Source organism: Channa argus, chromosome 9 (assembly GCF_033026475.1).
Source record: "Channa argus isolate prfri chromosome 9, Channa argus male v1.0, whole genome shotgun sequence".
In the NCBI taxonomy this organism is placed as follows: domain Eukaryota; kingdom Metazoa; phylum Chordata; class Actinopteri; order Anabantiformes; family Channidae; genus Channa; species Channa argus.
This window is the reverse complement of record NC_090205.1, coordinates 88,903-105,583: the sequence shown is the minus strand read 5'-3', so window position 1 is coordinate 105,583 and position 16,681 is coordinate 88,903. Positions and strand designations below refer to the sequence as shown.

Here is a 16,681-nt window from a genome sequence, read left to right as displayed (position 1 = left end):
CCCTGACTTCCTTTTATTGAGTATCTTCAAATAAAGTATATCACTATTTTCGTCAAAGCCTTCTGCCCCTAACAGTTTTTTATTTTTGTTAATAGGACTAATACTTTTTCACATTTTGCAAGCCTTTTGGATAGTTTTTTCAAATTTTTAGCATTTAAATGGTTAAATTAGTTTCTAGTGAAGTATACCTGCAGTGGACACACAAGCCATTTTGATACTTTTTTCAAGTTCAGCTTTTTTCAGCTTTGCTTGGAAAATCCTTTCAGCACTGAAACATTCACAGTGCATTTTAGTTTTTGGAAATGCTTTTTCAGCTATTATCATTATCTACATAATCTTTCTACATCTTTATCTTGCTAAATTTTTATTATTATTATTATTATTAGTAGTAGTAGTATGACTTCCATCTTCTATATATTTATTATTTCGGCATACTTTCAGCTAGAAACACTATTCAAAACTCAACGTTCAGCTTATAAAAGGACGTTATTTCTTGTATACAACTTTTAAACTATCTTTTATTATTTAAGATTTGTATAAATTTATTTACAAAAATCGCATATTGATGACGTCGTCGATAACATCATCAGTAATCGCATAATTGCCTTTGAAGTTTTAAGAAAAACTATCTTTTAAGTTTGCATAACCAGTATATAAGACAGCCACATTTCGTTTCAGCTTTTACATCAAAATCAAATCTTTCATCTCTTTCAGCTATTTCAGCAAAAACAGTTCAGCAGTTCCTTTTAATGCTACAAAATTCACAGTGCATTTTCTTTTTTGGAAATGCTTTTTCTAGAATATTTTTCTTGATATAAGTGTCCTCCAGAGCGCGCACCTTCATTTCTCGCGCGGGCCGCGGTGGCTGCTGGGATAGCTCCGCCGCTGTGTGGACATGTCCGCCATGTTTTCAAAGGTGCAGGGAGCTGAGCCGCTCCGACGAACGGCCCCCTTATCACGGTAAACTCGCATAGTGATGACACTACCCGTCGGTTACTGGGGTAGGGGACACCAATGAGGACTACAGCGGCGGTCACAGTCGCGTCCGTAGCGGATTCTAGTTGGTATTGGTGCAGGTTTTTGGTGGATGGTACCTTCTTGTGCGCAAACAATGAGTAAACTCTCGTTCAGGGCGCGGGCGCTAGACGCCGCCAAACCGCTCCCGGTTTACCGCAACAGAGACCTGCCGGACCTGAACGACTGCATGTCCATCAACCGGGCCGTCCCACAGATGCCCACCGGGATGGAGAAAGAAGAAGAGCTGGTACGGAAATGCTTTTATTTCAACTTTAGCTGTTAGCATTGATCTGCGCTGCGGCGCCATTCATGACGTGTTTACGTACAGATAATTACTTGGGCTGTAGAGAAAGAGCGTGTCGGACTCGAGTCTACGGAGGTTACGTAAACACTACGTTGAGTGTATGCTTTAATGTAGCGCCAAAGAGGTTTTTAAGTCTGTGACGAGTTACCTGTGCACGTAGTTGTTATAGCAACTGATGACGCAGAGCTAGCGAGAGCTATATCTATATATACAGATATCTATCTATCTATCCATCTATATATAGAGAGAGATAAATCTCTTTATATCTACATATATAAATGTCTGTGTATCTCTCTCTCTCTCTCTTTCTCTCCTTATATACAGGAAGAGAGAGAGAGAGAGAGAGAGATAGATAGATAGATAGATAGATAGATAGATAGATAGAACTACCCATCGATATCTATATATAGATAGATATAAAATGATAATAATCAAAGAATGTGTAAGCAAGACAATATTTTGCAACTTTAGACCATTGTAATGTTGTTGAACTTTTTAAAAGGAGTATTTTATCTTATCAATTTTGCCTAAAAGTAACTGAATTAAGCAGAACTAGTTTATATTTGATTATTCACAGATGACGCTCAATGTAATTTGTCAAAAAGGAAGGAGATGATTTGATGCCTGTTGTTTAACCTTCAAAGTCTTATTCAGGTACTACTACTACTCTCCTTTCGGCTTATCCCGTGAGTTCGGGGTCGCCACAGCGGATCATTGTCCGCATGTTGATTTGGCACAGTTTTTACGCCGGATGCCCTTCCTGACGCAACCCTCCCCAATTTCTACCGGGCTTGGACCGGCACTGCATCGCTGGGGAGGGGGAATGGGCTGTTAGGGGTTCAGGGTCTTGCCCAGGGACACTTCGACATATAGCCAGGGCCGGGGATCGAACCACTCACCCTGTGGTCCGTAAGCAACTGCCTTTACCAACTGAGCTATAGCGCTGAGCTATAGCGCCCCCCCAAAGCGCCCCCCAAAGTCTTATTCAGGTAAACGTACATTAATATATAAAAAATAAACAGAATAAAACGTTTTTAAAAGACAAAAACGTCACTATTTTCTATCAGTCACGTTTGCACAAGTTTGGAGGATCTCTGAAGAGATCAAAGAACCCGACACAAGGATAAACATGTCAGTAACACTCATCAATCAGACCTTTTTATATGGTGGTTACACAGGAGCCACAGCCTGTTTGGAGTTGTCAAAAAACATTTAAAGGAGTGAGAGTTTAAAGTTTAAACATTTAAAGTTTTTTTAGTTGAGTTACATTTATATAGTACCAAAGCAAACCACAGAGTTATCATAAGTCTAAGGTCACCCTTTTTAGCAAGTACTAGTTGATGGAGAGGAAAACTCTATTGGCAGAAACCGCCAACAGAACCAGGCTCACAGAGGCAGACATACAGGCCTGATTCTATAGTGCTTGGAGAAAAACAGGTTAATTGGTAAATGGGCTGAACTTATATAGCACTTTTCTACCTTACTGGTACCCAAGGCGCTCTACAATGCTTCTCATTCACCCATTCGCACTTACAATCACACACACACACACACACACCAATGGGAGACCTGCTATGCGTCTGCCCAACACTCATTGGGAGCAGCTAAGTTGGGGTCCAGTGTCTGGTTTAACATGTGACCAGAGCAGGTGGGGATTGAACCAACAACCATGGGGTTGGTAAACTCCACCTTCTGAGCCACAGTCACACCCATAGAAGATGCCCTAATTTTTAGTCAAGTACAATATTCTTATCTTGTTAGCAGGACTACAAGGACTATACTGTACATACTGGGTTTATTAATTGTATTTGATAGTGAAACCAACACACAAACCAGGAATTGGTATCAGGTACTATGTCTGTAAGTAAGGCAATGAGAAAACACAAAAGACAAGAAACACAATACAGTGATCATAAACACAGTATAGTGGTCTGGGGGTTCACCCCTTAGGCTTATATATAGAATGTAGCACCTATATGGCACCATAATAGTGGGCTAAAGCATGTGTCAGAGGGGAACATGTTTTTTTCTGATGAGGCATACAGTCTTCCCTGAATGCTTCAGGGTCATGAAGTCATTATTAATTACCAGCCTGCTACCCTATATCGATCCAGAAATGTCTCCACTCTGAACACCATCAGGGTCTATACGGGTGGTGTTGACATGTGCTTGTGTTTCAGGAGCACCACCTGCAGAGAGTGATCTCAGCTCAGCAGGTGTTCAGGGAGAAGAAGGAGAACATGGTGATCCCTGTACCTGAAGCAGAGACTAATGCCACTTACTACGACCGCCTGTACAAGGGAGAGGTCCGAGTTCCAAAACAGCTCATCCACATACAGCGTGAGTTCTCCACATACCACACTAGTACTATACCTGTCCTACGACTGATTCTGCTGAATTAACTCATTCAGGCTTCACTTGGAATAAGTCAGGTGTGACTTACTACAGACTAGAGGTAAAGGATATATAATTACATTTCAAGGCCAGCAACTTCATTTTTATAGTCCCAGTTCACAACTGTCATTTCAAGTTTTTTTTCATAATAAGCCTACACAGATTAATTGAGCAGACTCAACAGATCAACAGCAAGCACCAAGGCAATGGTGAAGAGTAAATACTAGGCATAGGGTGGGTGGCCATCTCACTTGACCAACTGGGGTAAGCGGAGAGAGAAAAGCTTGCCTTGTACCTCACTTGTAAGTCACTTTGGATAAAAGCGTCTGCTAAATGACTAAATGAAAAGAGAAGTAACAAACAAAACATTGATCAGGTTGGTAAGGCCAATTAAAGCACATTGGAAAGACACAGCTCCAATGTCGGAACATGCATTGCTAGAGAAAGGTACAGAGAGGCTGACAGAACCCTCTATCGAACATTCCCTAAAATCCTGAAATTCTCAGGAGGCAGTGTATGCTAGAAGACAGCACATAAAGCATCACTGTTCTGTCCCAAATTTTCTGGAGTATTTAAAGTAAGTAATTGGGCATATTGACTTTTCGGTCAGTTGACTACCACGTGTGTCTTACTTTTTTCAGGGGTTGGATGTGCTGTAAACAATACATTGACTGATTGTGTTTGCAGGAAATTCTGTCATGTTGTGCCCCCTGTATGCACTGAACTCTCACTGAAATCAAGCAGTTTCACCAGTGAGAAAACTTCTGACACGGATGGTCTCCTGCTGTGAACCACAACTTAGGACAATGTCCAGAGCTGATTTTTCTGAACCTTGTCAAGAACTCATATATGAAGAAGCAGCACAACTACTGGTGAAAGAAGACACAAAGTTAATGTCATGCAGAGGGCAGCAGCTGTTTGATTATTTCAGTAATTAAGTATGTCATTGATTATTTCATCAAATAATCATCTAAGGAGATAAGATGAATATATTGCTTTATTAAAGAGAAATAATATATTTAATTCGTTGGCATAATAAACAGACAGGTGTTTTATCATATTTATAGCATTAGTGTTTAGAAAACATTATTATGGGTAACACTTTCACATGATCACTGTGGGGAGAGTTGAATTTACCATTTCACATCTATCCTTATTTGAGGGGTGTTTTAATGGACTGCCTATTTTGGCTTATTGCTTGCCATGGTGTATTTGCGTGTCCGAAGATACAGTTAAAGTTGTCTACCTGAGTGCCTAATCCAAGCTGAAATCTGTTTACGAGGTTGTGTGGGTGTAGGAGCTGCCCACCCTTCACAAATTGTACAGAAACCACATCAGAAACACTACAGCTATAACTTCACATCTGTTAATCTCATTTGATGCACTCTAGAATAGCATTCCTACTCAGTGACTCTCCCCGTCAGCTCTGCACAGGTACCAACACTGGGTCATCCTACCGAAACTCACGTTAATGGCATTAAAAGAATTAGTGCCAGTAAAAGGAATTTGAGTTAATGTGTTATCACAACATTTACAGCCCTTTAATATACTGTTAAATATAATTTACTGATGCCCATGGGGAAATTGTTGTTGGATGATTGTCCGAAGGTTGAATTTTACCAACTGTCAACTGCAGATTCTTCAGAAAAAGCTGCTTTGATAAATAGCGAAACATTTCAACCAAGAAGAAATAATAATAGCTTACATGATTCAGCCGTCAACTACAATTTGACCTTTCGACAAACAAACCTGGACTGAGAATCTTCACCAACAGTAGATGAATGTGGGACAAAGGTTCTTTAGACTTTTGTCCAAGGTTGCTTCAGCAATGTGACCAGGGTAAGTGAGAAAGGAACCACCAACCCTGCAGATAGTTGCACTTCAAACTGAGCCATAGCCACCCAAAACATGAGAAGTAGCAAAGGGCAGAGATCGTTTGTGCTTGATGAACATGAGTTAATTAATTTATTTCACACTTTCACACTCCTTCCCCACCAACTCCCAAAAGTCAGTTTTGGTCAGCTTAATAACAAGTTTTACTTAATCTAGGTTTTACTGCAAAATGCATATCATTGCTCTTACTGAATGTTTATTCCAGTCCTGCACAGACTGCCTTCTGCTTCCAGTTAAAGTTAGTGATAAACAGGCAGTGTCAGAGTGGACTAAGTCTTTCTGTAGACACAACCTCAGTGAGACATCTTCTCTTATAAAAATGTTAGCCTCCGGTAAAATTTGATTCACTTGACTGGATTTCCGTAAATCAATCAGATCAACCCTTGATCATTCTGTGTACTGACGTCAGTCAACATCAGTGTACCATATGTGTACCTTCAGCTCTGGGTCTTGACCAGGAGCAGCCAGATTACGACATGGACTCAGAGGACGAGACACTGCTGAACCGACTAAATAGAAAGATGGAGATTAAACCTCTGCAATTTGAGACCATGGTGGACCGATTAGAGAAGGCCAGCATGCAGCAGGTAACCCACCTAAACACACATGGTAGTTCTGAACACAGCAGCTGAACACACCTGAAACCGATTACTGGTCCTGCTGTGTTTCGGGTTTCAGCTAGTGACTCTGTCAGAGGCGAAGCTGCTGCTGAATGAAGATGACTACCTGCTGAAGGCGGTCTATGATTACTGGGTGAGGAAGAGGAAGAACTGTCGGGGTCCAACCCTTATTCCTCAGGTGAAACAGGAGAAGCGGGATGGTTCCACCAATAACGATGCATACGTGGCCTTCAGACGGAGGACGGAGAAGATGCAGACCAGGAAGGTGGGTGCCATTTTTTCTGAGCTAGTTTTACCCCCTGGTGTCAATAATATGGAAGAATCTGTTTGCTGCCAGGTGATTGAGCTTGATCCACATTTTATCCTTTGTTCAACGAAACCACAAACACTGAGAGAGAGCAGAGACCAGTTAACTGTAATCTGACACTTTTTAGCTCTGTTTTTTTAGTCTGTTTCTGGTCTGGTGGTCTGTATCCTGACAGTTGTGTGATTGATTATTCATTCATTCATTCATTCATTCATTCATTCATTTATTTAAATTGTTCCAGAACCGCAAGAATGATGAGGCATCCTACGAGAAGATGCTGAGACTAAGGAGAGACTTCAGTCGGACTGTCACAATCCTGGAGATGATCAAGAGGAGGGAAAAGTCCAAGAGGGAGCTGCTGCACCTGACACTGGAGGTGGTGGAGAAAAGGTAGGGACGGGGTAGCAGGGGATGATACCATAGTTGGTGTTAACTGTCCACCATGAAACTGGGTCAGCTGTCACTGGCAGGTTATTGGTTCTTATCGTCAACCTTTTTGAGACCATTCATGAAAGTTTTCTTTTTAATTATTAATAATAATAATAATAATAATAATAATAATAATAATAATAATAATTTTATTTATAAAGCACTTTACATTTGTTAACAAATCTCAAAGTCATTCTGTGGTTTAAGGCTTCTCACATTATTAACAAATCACTTTATAGTATATAAACTATAAACTCTACATCAGTTTATAGTATGTTACAATAGTATTAGTTTCCATATTAACCTAGTATTTGCCATTTTCGCCTGATACCAGTATAGACAGTATACTTGCATACTTGGTAAACTTAACAGTTCTAAGGGGGAAAATACAGACATGCTAAACTGGATGTAGCAGAGATGTCAGTCAGACTCCTTTGGAGAGGTGTGGCTCAGTTTAGCTCAGAACCCCGTGGTTGGTTGTTTGATTCCCAGTTTCGCCTGGCCGTCTTGTTCTGTTGTTCTGGACACAACAATGTTACTCCTGTAGTACTGTCATTAAATATGTGCAGCTGTCCAACAACATTTTGAAGATTTAGATGTCTGCAAAGTCTGTCACAATCTACATCAGTTGATGGATTTATGCATGTTTTCAGGTATAAAAAACAATTTATGGCCTGCAGCTTGAGGTGGACTAGCAGCCTGGGGGAGGGAAACTGGATAGGTCCATAAGATAAACTGAATCTAGTCTCTAATCTAAATCTAAAATCCTTTTTGTGTTTTACTGAGTCTGGAGTCACCTGGAGGGTGAAGGTTGCTGTTTCTTTTGGTGACTCTAAATTCCCTGTAGGTGTGACCCTAAACAGGATAAGTGGTTACAGTTAATGGATGGATGGACCTGTTCTATGGCTGTGCAAGTGTAAGTAAATCATGGTGTTCCCTTTTGTGCAGATATCAGATGGAAGACTATAGTGGTGATGTCCTGAAAGATGTTTCCCAGCCTCTGTTGGAGAAACGAGTCAACAGCGTCGCTGTGAGTCTGACCAACAGCACCAGACACAGAACTGACGACAGGCTCAAGGTACCCGCTCTTTACATTTATGAGTCTGACGTGTTAAGTTTGTGACTTTTTTTTTTTTTTAACTATGTATTTTAGTTCACTATCTTGTTTATTTTTTTACAACCATGGGCAGTGGTGTGTTAAAGTAAAATTTTCCCACTGAAAACAGACACACCCAGCATGTATCATAAAGGGCCATTATTAAAGTAAATAAACTTAAGCTAACGACAGCTGATCAGACTGGCGGACATTACCTTGCAACAATAAAGATCAGTAAAATGTAAAACTGCTAGTTTTAGCTTGCACTGAGCTTTGCTAACAGGAGAGCAGCTGCTGGAGTGGACTCTCAGTCGCTGCAGTAAAAGAGAAGATCAATCTGTTGTTTAGGTCTGGTTCTGTTTCAGACCCAAAAGAAGTTGCAGTCCATTGGAGACGAACTCACGTTCCATCTGATCAGACCTAAGAAGAACTGCATCAGACGGGACAGACCGTGTCTTCGACAGAGACATCCCGGCCGACCCCCTGGTTTCTACACAATCTACCAGGCTGACATCAAACAGTATGACTTCCACAGCTCTGGAGAGGATGACTGTCCTCCACTGGTCAGTGTCTGATCATCATGTGGTTCTATTAAAGAATTCTGTATGAACACTGGAACAGTTTTTTTTTTTACAAAGACAGACCCATCTTTATCTCTGACTGTGTCGCTGTCTCTCCAGTCTCCTCCCTCTTCGCCAGATGAGGAGAATAATCCTGATGGATTGTTTGTTTTCCGGAGAAGAGCTGGATGTCAGTACTTGTCTGTGAGTTGTTTTTTTCAACCTCAGTCATCCTCCAACGACACATCAGTAGGCACTATACACATATCTGTTCGCCTCTGCGGAGATTGTAGCTCAGTTGGTCCATGAACCACAAATCCCTAGTGTCTGCTGCTTAGTTGTAATTCGCTTTGGTCTATAGCATCTGCTAAATGACTAATTGTAGTTGTACATGTGTGAAGCTCTGAAAAAGTTATGATCCTTGGCCTCATTGGTATAGGGCTCATCAACACGAGTGTCTCAGAGTAGGAATCCTGATTTATTCTCACGATTTTATCTGCATAAAAGTGCATAGTTGCGAATTTATACTGCATCTGGTGTTAATGGTTCAGTTTCTCCGCTGTCTGACAGTTTGTCTAACGGATGACAGGGCAGGCCTTGTGATAGCAGGGGTGATGATATTAAACCTGTTCTCTGTGCGTTGGTTTCTTCAGCTTCGAACAGAACAGAAAGGTGGAGACGACTTCCCTTTGCGGAGCCATCATTCTCTGGCTGAACTGTCGCTGCCTCCTTATTGGATGGGGCTGAGCCGCCGAAGGATGGGACGGGGGGGCAGGTGATCTCTTAACTCCATCACAGCTCCACCTCCAATTCCTGTTTTTATAGGGGGGTCATTTTTGATACGGCTGGCGAAAAGTCTCTGCTCAGCAGAAAACATCTCTCCAAATTTTTGTTCATCCTCTAATCTGAGACTTTTGGACTGACATCTCTTGGAGGTGTAGATGTTTTGACTAGGTTTCTACCATACAGCTTCTGTTAATCATCGTTTTAATTATTTTTCTTTTTGATCTTCTTTTTATAAAATGGTATAAAGCATATCTTCTAATTGTTTGGTGAGAAACAGCAGTTCAAGTATAGTTTAGTTTAAGCCACAGTATACCATAGTCTCTACATTATCTTTATTCTTTCTTTTTATTGTGTCCTCACAGCTCCCACACAATATTTTACAGTAATGGTGGGAAAACGAATTCTTGTCCAAGCAGAAGATGGATCCACAAAAACTAACTTTTCTCTTTCTCTCTGTGATAAGGATCATACTGGATCGGGCCTCTTCTGGTCTGGATCCAGAAGAGGATCTGAATCAAACAGACTCGGTCACACGTCCAGTTGTCAGGACCAAAACCCGTACCTGTGTCCACTTGGACCAGAAACATCCTTTGAACTCAGGAACCACCCTCCATTCCCTGACTGATATTCTGAACAACATCCAGAGGCTGAGGAGGTTCTGCTTCAGACCCAGACTACCTCTGGACCAGAGGGAGGAGGGAAACATTTCCACAGGGACGAGAGTGGATAACCACAAACTCCCCTGCCTGTCAACTGACCACAGCTGTGGTGAGTTCTCAGATGGGTCTTGAAACCTGGAGTACTGATCATTTAGATCCAGATCAGGTTTTCACTTATTCCTGATCTGAGTCCTTTAATATCTCATTCCTGAGTCTAAACTTGCAGAGTTTAGTAGTAGAGTAGAGTAGCTGTTTGATGTGAAGTGTGTTCTTCCTGTGTGGACCAGCAGGGGGCATCACAGAGGAGCAGTACCACAGTCATCAGCAGCAGCTGGTCCAGATGCATAAACAACAGCTGGAACAGCTTCACAACAACCCAGATGTAAACAGTCTCACAGTTCAGCACACAGCACAGGTAAGAGCACATTTACACGGATAATAAACATTGTATGAACCTGCTGTATAACTATAGACATGCAATGTACATAGCACATACTGCACACAGTCAGGGCATTTAAATGTACTAAACAACAAAGTTACAGTTGGCTTTCTCAGTGAAGGTGATTCTTGTACACAGGAAAGCTGGTTTTGAAAACCGGATTGGGGATTAGAGAAACTTGATTTCTCCACATAGATTTATTCCAGAGAAAGTTGAAAGTTGCAGACAGGGTAGTTAATGATTTTTCCCTTATTTAGTCTTTAACAGAGCAATGTCGGCTCACTTTTAAATCAACGTCTGCACAAAGTTCAACTAATGAAAAACCCCTTATAGCAGTGTAAGGAAGTCGTCTGCACCATAGATCAATGCAGGCAGTTAGTGCTGTGTATTATCCAGGTACGTTTCTTCCCCCTCTTTTCCTCTCTCTCCCCCTGCCCTGTAACTCTGTAGTGACACAAAGACAGCAAAGAAATAAAGTAAGAAAGCAGTGTTTTCTGTCACTATACTGTCATAAATCTGTGAGCCAGGGCTCGGAAATAAGGCAGAGGTAGAGGTGAAATCATGCGTGTTTAAGCAGATTTCCCAAAAGTATGTTTCTTAAGTATATACAAACATCACTCCCCAATTACCTGAGAGAGTGGATTTCTCCAAAAAAACTGGTTCCTTAAATGCATGTCAGTGCAGTATAGACAGTAACACACTAACATACAGTGTATCATACACAGAAACACTAACACAGAACCTGCAGGTTCCACGTGATTTCTGAGATTTTTTTCTTGTTAATTTTCTTTGTTAATTGTTCTGTTTCATTCATGTTTGTATTTTATGTACATAGTGTAACTCGGTTAAAATTAAATCTGTTTAACGTTAGGCAGAGTAACTTTCATCAGATGCAGTGAACGTTTGTATCACAGTGTGTCCAATCTGTCTGATCTCTGTATTTATGTTCTCTGGCTTTAAACCTTTCCTGGTCTCTCCTGGTCTGTAGTCCACCTGGTATGGTAAGCCCCGTCCAAAGACTCTGGACTCAGCCAGCGTTCGGTTTGCTGCATCAGCTGTGGTCAGCGCTTCTTCAGTTTCTCATGGTGAGAACAAAACCTACAGAACCAGTGTGAATGGAGTCCATTTTTCAGGTGAGTTGCTGACCTACTGGAGCCTTGATTGTCAACACAGGTTCAACTTTAATTAATTTAATTTGTGTACATAACCTTAGCCTTTATACAGCAGAATAACACAGAATACCGATCCAGCTCATCTGAAATTGGGCACAATCTACACATTTCCTGTATAGATAAAACTTCACATGTGTTAAATCATGATGTGTAAGAAAACACTGAGAAAAGTTCTCACTGATGTTACTGTTGTTAGCAAAGCTTTATGCAGGAAATCAGCCGGCTCCTGTTTTTATTGTTGATTCCAGTTAATAAAAAAATCTACTTAATTGGTTAAAGCATAGCCAAACTAAAATTTGCATCAAAGGTGGTTTAACCAGGTAGGAGACATCCTTCTCCAGCACCTCTAAACAAGCATGAGTGTTTTTGTAATTTAAATAAGAGTGGGATGTCCCTCTTGTAAAATCATCGTATGATCCCAAGTAAAATTCAGCAAATAGAACCTCCCAGTTATAAACCTTCATTCTTATCATTTAAATCAGCTAAGCAAGTCAGCAGTTAGTTCCGAATCAGGACCTTTAGGTTTTACATCAGAAAGCCATTGGAAAATGACGTCAATTAGGTTGGTGTGTGTGTTCATGTGTAAAAAAAAAATATATATATAAAATTTTGATTTGTCTTGTATGATTATATACACTAGGTGTAAATATCTCCCTTCAAATGATTTGACACAAAATCAATTCACCTTCACCTGATACAATACAGTACGATTGAAGGCTATGCCCATTAAATTCAGCCGATATTTTTTTATTCAGCTTATGTTAAACGCTACGCATTTTAAAATAGGTTTGCTCTTCATAGTGGTGGAAGTACACTTGCTCAAGTACTACCCTTAACTATAGTTTTTAAAAAAGTCATAGTATTTTCATTTGGCACAACTACAGTTTGGAATGGAATATTGTACTATACCCAGTTCATACTTTCCACTTCTGAGTGTGTGTATCATGACATGTTTTGTCATGAGTCCATGTGTGTCCTGAGAGACTATTGACGACTGCATGCAGTCTACAAATTTGTGTCTACACGCAGGGTCCACAGCCCTACTGAACTGATTGCACACATGGCAAAAAAGGAAACTAGCAGCTTATTAAACATTATTATTTTTTTGTTTTGTATTTATATTACTCATAAAACCATGTGTTTCTGTTTCAGGCCCCTCCAGGCCTCCATACTCCTCCACGTATCTCAGCAGGTCATGGTCCTCCTACTCTCCTCAGTCCCTGTGCAACCAGAGGAGTGAGGTGGAAACAATCTCGCCACCCCACCACCACACTGCTCGACCCTTTAGTCCCCCAACATCTGCCTTAAGGCTAGCCACTGTTTCTGCCTCAAGCCTTGACCACATGCGCAAAGTCTCCACCCCCAGGTAAATGCGCGCACACACACACACACACACACCACATTTATAGTATGACATTAAGGGAGCAAGTAGCCCATACCAAAATCACTGACATGACCCAATTTCTATTTCAGAGAAAGAAACAAACCTATGTAATTAAAGTATTTTAGCATCTTTATTCCATACCTACAGCAAAAATTGAATGGGGAACAGAATTGTTATTAAAAAAAAAATAAATCAGTTTTTATTCTAATTACAGGTATGCTGGTTCTTATTGATTTTCTGTTTCAGTTCTGAAATGGGTAAAAACTATTTTTTTAAAACTTGAAAATGTTAGGGCTATATCAATGTTTATATTACAATATTTGATTTTATTGTTCTTGTTGCAAATTTGTTTATTATTACCACCACTACCGTCTTACCATTTGGAAAGACTGTAAGGGGCATTAGGGAGCAAATCTGCAGCAGAATGAGAAGAGGATGCAGCATTTGAAACACACTTTGACAGGTTAAGTTTTTTTGCATAACTGAATGATTTTAAACATTGTGGTTCACTTTTGAAAGAGATAGAACTTTTAAGAGTAGTGGCTGAGGGCTTTGAAGTGCAAAGCCTTTTAGATTTACCAGACTTTCAGCTAACTAGCGTGCCACATACATTGCACCGTCTAATTTTCTTTAAAGCCACTGAAGTCACTTTTTTAAGATGTAACAATGTGACCACGCTTTTCTCTTCCTGACTGCGCTGTCTTGTGTGGGCAGTCCTTTTACCATTTCTGGCAGGAAGTCATAACTGTGTTGGTTTCTCCTTCTGTGATATAAGTTGATGGATTCAGAATACAAAATCAATGATTTAGAAGATGGGCATTATTTTTGCAAAACTATTAATTAGATACATGGCACATTAAAGGCACTAAAAACATGGTTGTTGATGGTAGGTACAATGATCTTTGGGTAGTGACTTTTCTTTCCTTTGGATGTATTGATTAGCATTTAGGCCAGTGGGGTCAATTTTGGTCTGATCTGACCATAGCACCTTTGCCCTCACAAACTTCTTGGTGCTGTATGCCCAGGAAAAACATAGCTAGGTGTGATGTTGAGTGATGTTGAATTGGTGTGGCCCATCTTGATTGGCAGTTCAACTTAGTGAAGAAGAATAATAACAATGGCAGTACAATTAATTCAATTCAATTCAACTTTATTTATATAGCGCCAATTCACAACAAAGTCATCTCAGGGCACTTTACAGAATAAAGTCAAGATTATAAAGATATATAAAGAGAACCCAACAATTCCCCCTGGAGCAAGCCATAGGCAACAGTGGAGAGAAAAAACTCCCTTTAACGGAAGAAACCTCCAGCAGAACCAGGCTCAGGGTGGACGGCCATCTGCCTCGACCGGTTGGGGTGAGTGGAAAGGGGAGAGAGAAAAGAACAGAGCAACAAAAGCAACAACAAAACACCTGGCAGATTGGTAGGATCAGTAGCTTCACGCTGGAAGACACACGGCTTCAAAGCCGGGGGACACCTGCAGAAAGGGACAGAGAGAGGGGGACAGAGGAGGACAAAGACAACTACGGGAGAGAACATACAGAGTTAATGACATACAGTGGTGACAGTTGCTGGATGAGAGGAGAGGAGAGATGGTCAAGAGGAGGAAAGGAGCTCAGTGCATTGGGGGGTGGGTCCCCCAGCAGTGTAAGCCTATGGCAGCATAACTATAACTAACTATATGCTTTATTAAAAAGGAAGGTTTTAAGCCTAGACTTAAAAGTAGAGAGGGTGTCTGCTTCCCGAATCTGAACTGGGAGCTGGTTCCACAGGAGAGGAGCTTGATAGCTAAAGGCTCTACCTCCCATTCTACTTTTGGAAATTCTGGGAACCACAAGTAGGCCTGCATTCTGAGAGCGAAGTGGTCTACTGGGATGATATGGTGCTATGAGGTCTTCTAAATATGATGGAGCCTGACCATTCAGAGCTTTATATGTAAGAAGCAGGGTTTTAAATTCTATTCTACATTTAATGGAAAGCCAATGGAGAGAAGCTAGTGAAGGTGAAATATGATCTCTCTTGCTAGTTCCAGTCAGCACTCTTGCTGCAGCATTTTGGATTAATTGCAGGCTCTTTAGGGAGTTACTGGGGCATCCTGAAAGTAGGGAATTACAGTAGTCCAACCTAGAAGTAACAAATGCATGGACCAGTTTTTCGGCATCACTTTGAGACAGGATGCTCCTAATTTTGGCAATGTTCCGTAGGTGGAAGAAGGCTGTTCTAGAGACTTGTTTTATATGTGAGTTAAAGGATAGATCCTGATCAAAAATAACTCCAAGGTTCCTTGCAGTAGTACTGGAGGCCAGACTTATGCCATCTAGTGTGACAATATGGTTGGACATCATATCTCTGAGATTTTTGGGCCCAAATACTATGACTTCAGTTTTGTCTGAGTTTAAAAGTAAAAAATTGTGGGAAAGTAAAAAATTGTGGGAGAAAGTAAAAAAATGTGGGATTACTGGTTTCTTATCTATTGGATTTGAAATGGAAAAACCAACAGAACATGAGAAACTAAAACAAAACTGAACTATTATTGGTTGCAAAATACTAGCTAAAATAACATTATAAAAAACAAAAATAATTGTCATTATTGTTCTTTATAATGTTTGATTCAAGACATTGGAATTGCTGGGTTCCTCGCTCACCACGGCTGCAGGGTTTTCTACAGACTCTGCTAGACGCTAGATGGCGACATAGTGCTCCAGAAACGAAATTCAGGTCCTAATAATTGAAGAACATAGGACACGATGTCACAGTAAAATCATGAGAGATTTGTGTGGGACTATTTGAAATGATTGGTGAAACTGATCTTTCAGGATGAAAAGCATACCAACTACACTAGTGTTTTTTTATACTACAGATGAGGAGTCATTGTTCTGTAACAGGAGACTCTTTCATTAGGGTTTTTATGATTTAACTCCTCTTGGCATTTGTTACTTCATAACCGATGTGTTTTTCTCAGAGACTCAAATGAACCAGAGCGACTCCTGAGTGGACTGTCGGAGACCACGCTGCCTATGGAGGTCACATAGCCCTGCTCACAGCAGCCCCCGCTCCTCCCATCAGCCACTGTTGCTCTTCGGTGATGGGAGAACGTGACAGCATTGACTTCCGAAAGAATCGAAACATTTCACTGAGTGTGAATATTCTCAATGTTGTAATAATCAATGTACAATTTGTAAATGTTATTTCATCATGTGACTGCAGCATCAAGTCTGACTGGTCCACAGTATCTTCACTCTGATTGGCCCATGATGAATCTGTCTTCAACTGATTATTTATTTTATGTTTACATTTTGTATTTTTCCACAGATTTATTTTTCTTTGACATATTCTGTTACGTCTGCGTCTGCATTCAGTTTTAATATTTTAAATGTGAAACAATCTTTTTGACCTTCTCATTGACCCATTCAAATAAAAATATGCAGCCTGTAAAAACAGATGTGGATCTGCAGCTGTAACAGAGTTCTTTATATTTTTAAAGGTCAGACAAGTGACAGTTAATCATGTACAGAAGAAATTTGCTTCAGAGAAATAAAACCACATGGACTCAGTCTGACTGCTTTTCAGCATTGTTTTGATTTAGTCTGTGAACACTGTATTAAAAAAAAAAAAAAAA

The 16,681-nt window shown here is 40.5% G+C and overlaps 1 protein-coding gene across 4 annotated transcripts; it reads left to right on the top strand.

Annotated features, from left to right (window-relative positions):
- Positions 1-855: 855 nt before the first annotated feature.
- Positions 856-16,616, top strand: epc2 (enhancer of polycomb homolog 2 (Drosophila)). 4 transcript variants are annotated; one of them, XM_067515059.1, is made up of 14 exons: positions 856-1,264; positions 3,502-3,661; positions 6,050-6,195; positions 6,287-6,493; positions 6,777-6,925; positions 7,913-7,994; positions 8,426-8,623; positions 8,741-8,824; positions 9,274-9,395; positions 9,870-10,174; positions 10,353-10,480; positions 11,493-11,637; positions 12,829-13,042; positions 16,025-16,616. In XM_067515059.1, the coding sequence occupies exons 1-14, from the start codon at positions 1,088-1,090 to the stop codon at positions 16,092-16,094; spliced, it is 2,187 nt and encodes a 728-aa protein (XP_067371160.1). In that variant the 5' UTR covers positions 856-1,087; the 3' UTR covers positions 16,095-16,616. The 4 variants fall into 4 exon arrangements, with proteins under 4 accessions (XP_067371160.1, XP_067371159.1, XP_067371158.1 ...); XM_067515058.1 differs by having other exon boundaries at positions 7,913-8,042; positions 10,356-10,480; XM_067515057.1 differs by having other exon boundaries at positions 859-1,264; positions 7,913-8,042.
- The last annotated feature ends 65 nt before the right edge of the window (positions 16,617-16,681 follow it).